Source organism: Protobothrops mucrosquamatus, unplaced genomic scaffold (genome assembly GCF_001527695.2).
Source record: "Protobothrops mucrosquamatus isolate PMUCROS unplaced genomic scaffold, P.Mucros_1.0 scaffold7, whole genome shotgun sequence".
NCBI lineage: Eukaryota > Metazoa > Chordata > Lepidosauria > Squamata > Viperidae > Protobothrops > Protobothrops mucrosquamatus.
The window spans coordinates 11,873-25,568 of NW_015386394.1; the positions used below are offsets into that span (position 1 = coordinate 11,873).

Below are 13,696 nucleotides of genomic sequence, written 5' to 3' on the forward strand. Positions count from 1 at the left end.
CAGCAAGCGGGCCTGGCCTAGGGAGGATTTTAAATCGGGTTTATCTTAAGAGTAATTTTTAAATAGCACAGCTTTAAATATTCGGTTTTAATTGGTTTTACTTCGGTGGGGTTGTAAATGTGTTTATGTTTTTTAATATGTTGTGAGCCGCCCTGAGTCCCGTCGGGAGAAGGGCGGGATATAAATCAAATAAAATAAACAAATAAATAAATAAATCTACTTTAATGTATTTCAAATAGAATCCACAGAATAAATAAAACCAGGGCTTTTTTTGTGATAGAACACACCGGAACAGAGTTCCGGCACCTTTATTCAATGGATTTTCCAGAGTTGCGTTCTTTTCCTATTGTTGTCCTTCCTATCCTCATTTGCTTTTGAAAATGCCCTCCTGGCAGTATAGTGCAAGCGGGGTTCCCTCCAGCGCTGTAAGCCTCCTCTAGGAGAAGCCATGAGGCGCCGGAGCACCAGAGCCAGAGCGTGGCTTGATTGGCTGGGTTGAACCATGTGGCATGGAAGCTGATTGTGGCGGTGGGAGACACATAAATATGGAGGCCATCTTTCATAAGAGGGTGAGTGAGCCTTTTGCCTTCCCTTACAGAAGGTGGCGTGTGAGGTTAAAAAGAGGCGAAGCGAGAGGAAAGAAAGACCGCTGGCATGGAAGCTTGCCCAACAGCGAAACTTTGCTGTTTCGGTTCCTTGCGTAATTCAAAGGCCGAGATGTCTACAAAAATCTCTTTTTAGTCTTTTATACTTTATATTCAAACTGCAGAGGGGAAGAATAAGAATAAACCAATGTGATTTGGAGATATTTTTATTATTAATAATATATATATATATTAATTACGTATTGGTCAGATGTAAAGGTAGACCTACAGTATGATGTTTAATCAGATCTATTTATTAAATTGGATTTAACTTAAAGGTAAATTAAAAGTAATCTGTTCACTGACAAAGTTTCAACTTTAATTTGTTTCAAGCCAATATCAATATTAAACTCCAAATGTAAATTTTTCCATCTTGTTTGGCAACTTCCTAAAAATAATTCAATCTTTTACAAGCAACCAAATTTTGTTTTATTGGGCCAATTTCATTTCACATAGAAAGCTGACATTTCCATTCATTAAACTAAATGGGTATGCCAGTGGTAAATGTCCCAAAAGATTAATAAAATGCCTTCTTGTAGTTTAAAGCCACACAGTGCATGGTAACATTAGTAGTATTAACTTATCTTGAACAAAATCCTAGTTTTTTACATACACTAAAAATTGAAGGGTGTTTTTTTTTCCAACTACAAAATAATTTTCTAGCTGTTGTTAGTGAATTCGCCACAGTCTACTAAGTCTGAATGCTGATTAGACAAAGAATACTGAAGACATGGAGCAGCCTTTCTCAGCTACTGTATAATCCCCAAATTGTAGAACACATTCCTTTGGACATTAGACTAGTCATGATGTGATGATCTACCAAAAAACAGCAAAGACCAAATTATTTTAGACATCCTTCGGTGACTGACTGTTATTGTTACATATTTATTGTGAGATTGTTCCAGCTAATAATTATTTAAACCCAATCCAATATTTATAATATAGGAGCAGTTTTGATTTGGGAGTTTATTTATAATATTCATGGTATTCCTTTTTAATCCTCATGGTGGATATTTTATTTTTTATATAGTTATCCTGTGCTAGGGATGCAATGTGCTTGGTTTTTCTGGTAAGTCAAAAGGGAGTTGGGGGCATAGCAGTTTAAATCTTGTTTTGCAAATTTTATTAATTTTCAAATAAACATAAACAAATACAAATGTGGTGCATTTCATTAAAAAAAACCAAAATGTCAATATAGTTTCAGAAATGATCGGCGCCCCCTCCCCTGCATCCCCCCTCACTCCTTCAACCTTCCTACCTTCCCTCTTCCTTCCTCCCCTCCCATCCAAAAGGGAGTTGGGGGCATAGCAGTTTAAATCTTAATCTATTTTGGAAACTGTGGCAAGATAGTGATTGGCTTTGCAAGTTGTTTGATAGTCTTTACTCTCCTGCATTCTCTTCAAATATTGAGGAGGAAGTTATCCATTGTTAAAAGTAAAATTAAACCTGGAATCCTCAGCTTGCAAATGCATTTTTAAAAGTTTTTAAGAAGAAACTGGACAGCCACTTGTATGAAATGGTATAGGGTTACCTGCCTGAGCAGGGGGTTGGGCTTGATAACCTCCAAGGTCCCTTCCAACTTTATTATTATTATTATTATTATTATTATTATTATTATTATTATTATTATTATTATTATTATTATTATTATTATTATTATTATTATTATTATTATTATTATTATTATTTTCAAGAACCCCATAAATATAATAGATTACTGAATAAATAAATCTTATCATTAAGGACAGACATTTGGTGTCCTCTACACCCTCATTTCTATAACACCTCTGAAGCCACAAGGATGGCAAAATCATTGATTTTGATTAGTTTTTACATTTCTTGAGTTGGGCAGATTTATAAATGTATGAAACAAACAAACAAACAATACTTCAGAAGTAACATTCATAAATATGTAAATGTATCCAAATATCACCCAATGGGAATTACAGTTGTGTAGAAATCTAGATTCAAAGACCAAATATGATTTGCATTACAGCACAAATCAGGAAAATATTCTCATGTTAGGAGAAAGAAGAAGGGGATATTTGTAGCTCAGGGTTGAACTGAGGGATCCTTGGTGCTCTCCAAGCTTGGTGGTTATTAGTTTGGTAATGAAACATCTGCCAGGAAACCATCAAGCTCAGAAAGTACCTTTCTCAAGTTTATTAACTTCCAAGAGTATGAACTTCAATAAAAGAATTGCCATAATAACTACACCAGATAAATAATTCCCAGAATTCAAGCTTACCACTTATTTGAACACCATCCAGATTGGGAAAAGCAGCAAAATATTTTTTTAAAAAAATATTTTCATTTGTTTAACTTGCAGTCAGCTTTATTCATTGTTGAAATTAAGCAATTAACCTTCTACCCTCTTTCTGGATGAGCCAGAAAGCTCTGAGGTATAAGGCAGATATTTGGCATAGCTGCTTCTTGAAACCGGTATACTTGTGACAGAGACTGGAACATAATATATAAATGTAGGAACATTGTTACGATAAAAAATGTGCAAACATGATCATTTTTGCATAATTAGAATTTGCAGTAGATACTCATCTTGCCACAAATCATCTACAAGAATAATCAGTTTGATTTTTGGTGCCATGTCCAGGCCTGAATGTGATTTATGTTCACTTTCCCCATTCTACACTGTACCCATGATTTACCTCAAAATTTCAATAAACTTATATATTTCAAGAACCTCACAAATATAATAGATTACTGAATAAATAAACCTTACAACAACAACAACAACAACAACAACAACAACAACAACAACAACAACAATAATAATAATAATAATAATAATAATAATAATAATAATAATAATAAAGTTGGAAGGGACCTTGGAGGTCATCTAATCCAACCCCCTGCTCAGGCAGGAAATCCTATACCATTTCGGACAAATGGCTGTCCAGTCTCTTCTTAAATACCTCCAGTGTTGGAGCATTCACCGCTTCTGGAGGCAGGAGGCATTAAGGACAGACATTTGGTGTCCTCTACACCCTCATTTCTATAACACCTGTTATTCTACATTCTACACTGTACCCATGATTTAGCTCAGGATCTCAACAAACTTAGTATTATAATCAAAATAAGAAGTCAGAAACATTAATTCCAGAGCAATGTTTCCCCTTTTTCAGACATAACTGATACCCTTATGCCTTAGAAGAAGTCGATCAGCACGTGTCATTTGAAATGTTGTAAAGTTCCTTCAAACACACCTTGCATTTAGGGGCTTTACTAACAGGATGGAATAAAAATAATAGTAACAAGGACCCCAGAATAAAAATAAGCTAAGTTGGTGCACATATCCTCTCCACATTTCCAATTTGCATTACTAATGGCTGATTCTTAGTAAAACAATGAAAGATTGGGTTAATATCTATATATAGCAAGTTTGTCCTTTCTTCCCTTCCAATTATTGGAGGAGCCAATGAACTTCAAAACCAGAACTCTGCACAAGCTGATAAGGACATTTTATTCTTCTTTTCTCTTCAAATCAGAAACATGGTTCTTATTTATCTATTTCCAAATGAAATGGTACCCATGCAAAAAAAATGTATTCTCCCTTAGCAAGTGTATGTAAAAGCTAAAAGCTGGGAATTCTCTCCTTTGCTATGGCAGGAAACCTCCACAATTATGGTTTGTTGTCTTTGCGGTAAGAATCTATATTTATTTCCCTTTCTTCCTTCTCTTATATAGAAAAGCATTTAAAGTAAATCACTTTTTTAGCTTCCCCTATTTTTATTGCTATCATTTAAACTCAGTGCTTCTACAATGGGCACGTTGACCAATGCTAATAGATTTCCAAAGTTATAGAGTCAGGATATGACTTGTTGTTTTAATACCATTTCCCTCCTTGTGCCTGAGAAGCTAATTAGTTATGGAACTTCATTCCAGATAATACTGTATGTAGTGTTTTCTGACACACTTGTCATAAGAATCCTGTAAGTTGGAAACATGCTCCCACACAAGCAAACTCTTATTGATGGCTAGTTTTCTTGATTCACCTGACAATTTTTACCTTAAGAAAGAAAGAGTACAAGATAATGGAAAATTGGGATGCAGTTAATCTGTTTTTCTTAATACTTAAGATGATTGAGAAATGTTTCCACTGGGTTTTATAGCCAAGGAAAAAATAATAAAACTCAACCCTTTTTGTGGGGAAGTGGGGAAAGGAAATAAATTTAGCTAGTTTATGAAATGGGGTCTTTAATCCTGCCACTCATGCAATTTTGGGTTGCCACTTTTAGGTTCAAAAGTGAGTTTTCATACACACTTCTCTTCTCACACTTCTTATACCTGAAGTGTCCGATGAACTGTTGAAGTTAGTCTGCAACAAACTATATGGTCTGAATCAAAATGGTCAAAAAAGATCAGAATGATAAAACATGGAAAGGAAAAGTAAGTGGAGCAGAAAATCATGCCAATGATTATTTTGACAGTAAGGAATTTATAAAGGACAATATTGTCCATTTTGAATGTCCAGTTGTAGATGCCTTCCTCTTCTGAATAATGCAGAAAGCCTATAGTCCCATTCATCAATAATTATTTGTTTATTTGTTTTACACGTCACAACCTATATTTCAGGAAACAATCCATTCCCAAACAATTTGTAACAGGGACATATATAGCAATGTATATAGTGGAAACTATGACAAATCCTTAATATACAATATTTTTTTTTTCTTTTAGCATCCTATATAAGAATACTAATATGAAGAAGAACATACATCTAGATATCTTACTAGGTAAAACATGGTATACCATTTTCTCAGGCATGTTTGATATCATGTGTGGGAAGTCAGAGCCCCAGAGAAGGAAATATTAAAAGGGCAGAAAAATATATTTTTCCTCAAAAGGATTTTTAAAAGCAGGAGCCAACTATCCCAAACAGGAGCCAGCCCTATACAAATGCAAATGTAAAACCATCAGAAAGTTTGTCAAGACAAAGAGACTTAAAATCTGCATACCCCACCCAAATTCTAGGAGTCATTAGCCCTATCACCAGGATATGAAGCAGGATATGATAATAGAATTAAACTACAGATATCAAGGCCTAGAAAAACACTCAGAAATAGCCTCAAAGTTCATGCCACAGGAACAGGAAACTATTCCAAACAAGGCTAGAGAGGGTATAAAAACCTACTACCCATGTGCTCAGCCCCTTCTCTCCTCTGCTCTTTCCTGCAAGAACCATCTTTCTGCTTCTTCAATAAACTGTAAACTTCTTCCCAAAGCAGTCGCCATGTTGCTTATTTATCCCTGGCTTGGATGAACCAGGATAAAGACTTTAATCCAACAATTTGGCACCCCAGAGATGGGACTCCAAGCTAACCTCTCCAATGGACTGAGACTGGTAAGCCCCATCTTCCCGGCAGCAGACCCCCTTGTGTCTGTGGATGGGTTTCCCAGGCCTTGCCCATGTGGAGCCAGGATAGTAAAGGGAGTTTTTGAGTTTGAGTTCAAGGGCTGCTTTGGAAAGAAGGTGAAGGTGAGTACCTCTAAATTTTAACTTTAAAGCCCAGGGGAGTGAGAGAAATGTGTGTATGTCTGTGTGTGTGAGTGAGAAGACCCTTTTTTCCCAATCACAGTTGGATTTTGCTCCTTCTGGTCTTTCCTAGCCACAGAAATGATCTGTTTAATTGGCAGAATCTGGAAAGCATGGGGGTTTGGTCAGAGCGCAGAACCTTTTGTTAGGGCAAAGGGAGAGGCTGTGTGAAAATAAAATGGAATGAATGGATGAAAGTATTGGATTTGGGCAATTAGCTGGTAAGGTAAGCTGGTAAGCAAAGCAAAGCAAAGTTAGGAAATTAAGCCCTGGGCTAGGACCGTCCCTTACCTCTGGAAAGCAAGCAGAGGTCATCCCAGACATTTGAGGTCTACAAACAGTGGTGGTGAAAAGTGAAGGTACAGCCGGTTAGAGTGTCCCGTACCTTCTGCAGGGGAGCAGAAGTGTCCTCGACACACTCATTTTTTTGGTCTGAAACCGTGGTGGTAGATTCCCTAAAGGAGCGCCACATACTCTGTGAGGGATCCAGAGTCCTCCATGGGTCCCTTTTTGACCCAAAACCATGGTAGAAGGTGGACATCTCACAAGGAGGCTTCAGTGCGCCAGACCTGATAGAACCAAAGTGAACCCCTGCATCAGGAATAAGGGAATCATTGGAGGTTCTGCTTCAAGGGTCGAGATAGGCTCCCCAATGTAAAGCTTGCTTGAGCCTGGGACAGGAATCAGCTACCCATTCAGGCAGGTATGAAGAGATAGGTAGAGAAACTATATGTAAAAAAATAGACTTTGCTTAGGGCTTTGCTGGGAAACCAATTTGGCTACATAAAGGTACTTTAAGAGAAAATAAGAAATAGTGATTCTTTTTCTTTCTCTCTCTCTTCTCTATGAAACCACGTGGTATGTTTAAAATCTGTGCCTTCCCTAATTTGAGCTATCTGAAACTTATGGTGGGAATGACTAGGATGTATAAAACTAAGACTTCTGTTCTCTTGTCTTTGTGTATATATGTTTGTCAAAGTCTGTGTGTGGGAGGTAAATGTGACTGTTAACTGTTTCAAATCCAAAGAAAAAAGAATTTTAAATTCTGCTAGAAATTCTGCTTAAAATAAGCCACAAAAAGGAAATACCTCACTCTGTTTGTCTGGCCAACAAACAGAGTGAAGAAAACTGTGTTTGTTTGTTTGTTTGTTTGTTTGTTTGTTTGTTTTCCTCTTTCTCTCTGTGTACTCTTAAGAACAGCCTAAAGTTAGCAGGAGGAATGTTTTAAGTTCATCTACTAGAAAGATTTCACTCTTGCACTTAATAATATATAATAAAGTTGGAAGGGACTTTGGAGGTCATCTAGTCCAACCCCCTGCTCAGGCAGGAAACCCTATATGAACTTTATCAAATGCCTTACTGAAGTCCAAGAAAATTATATCCACAGCATTCCTCTAGTCCACTAATTTTGTAACTGGGCCAAAGAATGCAGTAAGATGTGTCTAGCATGATCTGTTTTTGACAAACCTATGTTGGCTTCTAGTAATGACTTTGTTTGCCTCTAGGTGTTCGCTGATTCTTGTTTGATTATCTTTTCCAGGATCTTCCCAGGTATTGAGGTCAGGCTAATAGGTCTGTGTTTCCTAGATCTATTTTTATTTTTATTTTGAAGAGGGGAACTACATCAGCTCTTTTCCAGTCCTCTGGTAATTCCCTAGTGCTCCAGGATCTTTGAAAAATATAGTTCAGTGGTTCTGAGATCACATCTGCCAATTCCTTGAGAACCTTGGGGTGTAATCCATCTGGTCCTGCTGATTTGAACTTGTCTAGGGTGGATAGGTGCTCACTTACCATTTTCTTGCCTATCTTAACTTGTGTTTCTAATCTATTTTTTATGGTACTGTTTTTGATAAGTTGGACTGTTTGCTTTTTTATTATTTTTGACTTTGGTCACAAGCCTTAGTTCATTTTGAACCTTAGCTTTCTTCACCTCATCTTTGCAGGCTCAGACTATTTGCTAACATTCTGCTTTAGTTATGTGCTCCTCTTTCCACTTTTTATACTTGTCCCTCTTATCTTTCAATTTATCAAAGAGTTCTTTATGCAGCCATGCTGGTTTCTTGTGAGAGCTATTATTTTTCTTCTTTGTTGGTATTGTGCTAGACTGGGTTATTTTTTTAAATTCCCCAAGCTTCTTGAGTTGTTTTCCCTTTGAGGATTCTCATCCAAGCCTCTCTTAAAGTCCAAGACTCTAGTTTGACTGTGTTCTATTTTCATGTGCTTCCTACATACCTTAGTTAGCTGACTAGCAAAAAGATCATCTATTTCCCCTGTATGGTTGGGTGGCTTATAGTATACACCTATGGCAATGTCATTTTTCCCCCTTTTATATTGATCCAAATGCATTCAAGACATTGTTGTGTCCTATTTCTGTAGATATGTAGTTATTTCTTATATAGAGAGAAACTCTGCCTCCGCTTTTATTTGGTCTGTTTCTTTTAAATAATTGAAATCCCTCTAGCTGAGTGTTCCATTTGTGGGACCATGTTTCTATAATGACAACTATATCATATTTGCCCTCATTTACCTGAATTTCTAGTTCACCTTGTTTACTATTCATACTCTGCATTGGTGTATAGACATTTGAGTCCTTTATGACTGACACCTATGTGTTAGTCCATTTTGTGTGACACTCGCTATTAAAAGCTTGATTTTGCTTGATAGCAAAGTTGATATTCTTGTACACACAGATCTATGTTATTTGCACTGCTAACCCTGTAATTTTTGATTGCTGGGGACAGGGATGTTCTGTATCAATTAACTCACTGTCCCTTGTTTAGTTTAAATATTCCTCCAGAAAATCTGTGAGTTTATTGCCAAGTAACTCAGTCCCTTTTTTGATGGATGCAAACCATTTCTTTTGTACATTGTTCCATTGGAATACCATTTCATGGTATCCAAAATTGTCATTTCTGATTTTTTTGTGTCAGTGTCTGTTGTTGGGTTAATTTCCTTCTCAATTCTGTCTAAAAGGTGTTAATTTTTGTTCCGGGGGAATCCAGTGTTAAATTATTTTATTGTTGTGTACCTTTTGGTGTTTCTATTCTAACTAGTCTGCCACTGAGTCAGACTAGTTTGTCTTGGGTTCTTCCTCAATTTGCCAATGTATTTTCTCTTTGGGGTGAGGAGGGGGGTGTCCTGCCTGCTGGGTCCTACCCCAAGCTCTGGAAAATCATTCTGCAATGTGTTGTAAATGGGTTTTATGTTCTAAATGGGTTTTATCTGTCTATCCTTTTCCTGAAACATGACCAGCATTTTTAAGTTGCAAGTCCTTGTCTTTAACATGTTGCAAATGTTCAAGTTCAGAAGTGAAACTTTTCATGTATGTTCTTTTACCAGAATCCAGCTTTCTTTTGTTCTCATTTTGTCTGCCTATCTGTTTCTTTGACCACTGCAATATTAATGCCTTTTCAAACTCTGTCTGCAAGCTACCCCCCCCCCCCATGTACTTCTCTTTTTCTTATCCTTGGTTCTCCATGCCCTTGTCTGCCTCTCCTGGGAGAGTCCACCCAGAAAGGGGGGAGGAGTTCTTACTCATGTCTTTCAGCCCTGCATAGATGACCCTCCCCAACCCTTGGAAGCAGAGCATACTGATCCAGACGCTGCCTCCATCCATTTGAGCCATGGAATTAAGTTTTGAATCAAGCCATCTACTAAAAAGCCACCATGCAACCTGAGTGGAACATCCTCCCAAGTCCTACCATTCCCCCAGATGCCTGTGAGAGCTGCAGAAGGAAGGAGTCCTGGAGCCACTGGTCCCCATGTGAAGCCTCAGAAAAGAAAACTAGAAAGACTATGGGGGGAGGGTGGAAAGTCTCTTTCTTGCCCCATTTGTATTGTAACAAGCCAGTTGAATGTATTCATGGAGAGATGGTATTTGGGAATAGTTATCACAGCAAGTACTGAACACCTTGGACTTCTATCTGGTGGGAGGGAAAATTTATCCAGAATGTTTGTATTGCCTGTTTTGTAGAAATAGCTGCACATGCACACACACACACCATTCAGAATCACATTGAGTCTATCCCCTCCACCTACCTTTGGTAAAGTTCCCCAGGCTGATTTTTGCTCTATTGCACCAAAGCTTTGTAGAAACAACTTCCAACAAATTCCAAGGGAGAAGGAACCAGCCCCTCCTCAGGTGATTTGCAAATCATATGCCCTGACTAAGGAAGCGACAGGAAAGAGATCCCCAAACCTCAGCCCTGAATATCTTGCACTGGTGGACTTAGATTGGGATTCCTAGAGCTCATTATGTGCAATTTAAAGAAACATTTGATAGCTGGCTTGCATACTGGCTAACCTCAATTGGACATTACAAACCTGGATGCACTGAACTAAGAGCTAAGGCAGGAAACAACCCCTGAAAACAGGCAGCCATGTACTGAGAAAAACCATGGCTGTGAAGAATTTTGGGAGGTGCGCAAACCTGACTGGAAGCTAAAAGTGACATCCAACATTTGAAAATGATTGGCACAGAATATTGGACACTATAAATTTCTTTTCCACCTAACAACATTTTTTGCCCTGACTTTTAGAACTTTATGGGTTGCAAGCTCCCCTTTTGGGAGCCACTAAAGGGATCTTTTTCTGCTGCCTCCATTAATGTCTTATTTTTGGCTTAACAGTTTAAAGCTTGTCTACCAAGTCTTCCTGACCAGATCAATTTTAATCTTGTGCCAATAAGTGTGACATTCTTACACTTAAGGCACAAAGGGGGGGGGGGGTATTGTGGAAAGTCAGAGCCCCAGAGAAAGAAATATTAAAAGGGCAGAAAAATATATTTTTCTTCAAAAGGATTTTTAAAAGCAGGAGCCAACTATCCCAAACAGGAGCCAGCCCTATACAAATGCAAATGTAAAACCATCAGAAAGTTTGTCAAGACAAAGAGACTTAAAATCTGCATACCCCACCCAAACTCTAGGAGTCATTAGCCCCATCACCAGGGAAGCAGAATATGATAATAGGCTTAAACCACAGATATCAAGGCCTAGAAAAACACTCAGAAATAGCCTCAAAGTTCATGCCACAGGAACAGGAAACTATTCCAAACAAGACTAGAGAGGGTATAAAAACCTATTACCCATGTGCTCAGCCCCTTCTCTCCTCTGCTCTTTCCTGCAAGAACCATCTTTCTGCTTCTTCAATAAACTGTAACCTTTTTCCCAAAGCAGTCGCCATGTTGCTTATTTATCCCCGGCTTGGATGAACCAGGATGAAGACTTTAATCCAACACATGTATGTGTCAATTTCACAGATTTTGATCAGTTCCATGTGCAGACTGGATCTGTCCATCTGATGCAGTAATATCTACATTAACGATTTAGATTTCAATTTTTTGAGCCACTTTTAGAGACAATATTAGAGAAGGATGGGGAATATGATATAATCCTGAATTTAGTAAATCAATACCAAGAAAGAACGTGAAACTGAGATTTTGCTTTAAGTTCTGTACAGTTAGTAAAATAAACATATATAATATGAATACTATATTTACAAAGAATAATATTAGCCGAATTTAATTCTTGAAACTCTTTCTAATAGCAGATTTTCCTTTCCTCTCTCTCTACCTATTCCTATATATGTGTGTTTGTGTGAGAGAGACAGACAGATAGATGATATGTACAGTAACCATAAAAATATATCTTTATTTTCCATTACACAATATATTAGACTAGATAGATAGAAATTTGTTTCTCCAATAGTTACTGAATAGTTGAATACACCTCAAAAATGCTGAATTTCTCACATAGTAAGGATTATATTTTGCATTAAAGTTTAGAAAAAGAAACACTTCAATTCTCAGAAAAAATTCTAAACTTTAATGCAGTATTTTTTAAAGGAATTATGTAAATCTGTATCTGATTGAATAAGGAAGCTCTGAGGAATAAAGGTTCTGTTGAGACTTCAAAGTTATGTTTATAAATGTATTATGCTTTGATGCTGAACTATATCTATACTACAGGACATATTAACTACTATGTGACATATTAACTAGGATGAATAAACCTAAATTAAGGATCTTGCTGAACAAAGAAGAAGAAGAAGTGGACTAGAAGCACCTTGCAAGCTACAATCTTGTGATTTTCTCATTTCTGATGAACTTTCTCTATTTTCTTTCAGTGAATAATATTTTTTTAAATAAATTCTAGGGAAGGAAAAATCCCTGAATTGATCTCCTCTTCATATGGTTAATATACACATTTTTATTTCCTTAAATGACTTTATAGTATTCATGGGAATCTAACAAATTATATTTTAGATATTGCATATTTACTTTTCCTCCTGATTTATATTTTGTTTATTTGATTGGGAACAAGATATATCATCTTATTAGTTAATCTTAAATGTAATGCAAATGAATGAAAAGCAGGTAAGATTCATTTCAACATGTTTTCATTGTAATTTGGACATAGCAGAATATAATATTTGCCTGTTAGAACTTAATTGATTTTTATCCTTCTAATGATTTAAATTTAATTTAAATCTTTGTATTTTCTTCTTTCTTAATTATTTTTGTTTTTTACATAATTATTACTATTTTTTTAATTTAATGTTATAATTTTAACTTTTATTTTGCATAGTACTCAGCTTGTTTATTCAGACATGATATAGCTATAGATACATGAAAAAGATATACACATACAACATCATTCATATTTTTTTCCTGAAGTTCATTAAGTGTTCAAGTAAAAAAAAAATCCCTCCTTCTTTCCTTGCTTCCTTTCTTGCTTCCTTCCTTCTTTCCTGCCTGCCTTCTGTTTGTCAAATGATCTACCATAAAGAATTCAATGCAGCCACAAAATATGTAATATTTTCTATATTACTAATCCAAAAAGTCCAGAATTGTAATTATAGAAGTAGGATAGAGTGAGAAAAAGTGGCTATTCAAAAACCCGAATAAAAATGTAAATAATTGACCACAAGTATTTTACAGACAAGCCCAATTTATTTGTGTGTGTGTGTATGTGTATATATATGTTTCACACTGGATTTCCTATTAAAAAAACCCAATATAAATGACAGCAACCAAAGGAAATGCTGTATTTATTTTATAATTAGCATGTTTTCAATTAAAAATGAAAAATATCAATAGATTTGGCAGCTACAACTGTAGCAGACAGACTATACCAGGTTGGGATGGCAGTGTAGGATACATTTAAAAGTGTAACTGACTCCTTAATTATAGTTATTATTTCTGTTTGTATAATTTATATATTGATTATTGTTTCATTGTGTATAACATTGTGTATAACATTGCCTTTCAGGAATCCAGAAACTGCATTATTCAAGTTTTGAATATTTAGCAAACTCAGAGATGAAGAACTGCAAGAAACTTTTGCTTCATTTATTGACATTTCCATTCATCCTTTCACATATCCTGAATTTTCCCCACCATATATCCAGAAAGCTCTCTTCATAAAATGTTTTTTGTTTCATTTATCTTGTAAATTTATCATGTTTCTGTTATCCTTTGATCTTGCAGATTGGTGTATAA

General features: G+C 36.2%; 1 protein-coding gene across 1 annotated transcript in view; it reads left to right on the forward strand.

Annotated features, from left to right (window-relative positions):
• The window catches only part of LOC114922210 (olfactory receptor 6B1-like), a gene marked incomplete at its 3' end in the record, with an annotated part of 7,913 nt that extends 7,084 nt beyond the window's left edge, over window positions 1–829 (forward strand). The window contains exon 2 of the mRNA XM_029282983.1: window positions 806–829. Coding sequence (XP_029138816.1) covers window positions 806–829 — 24 coding nt within the window. The remainder of the gene's footprint in view (window positions 1–805) is intronic.
• Window positions 830–13,696: the final 12,867 nt, after the last annotated feature.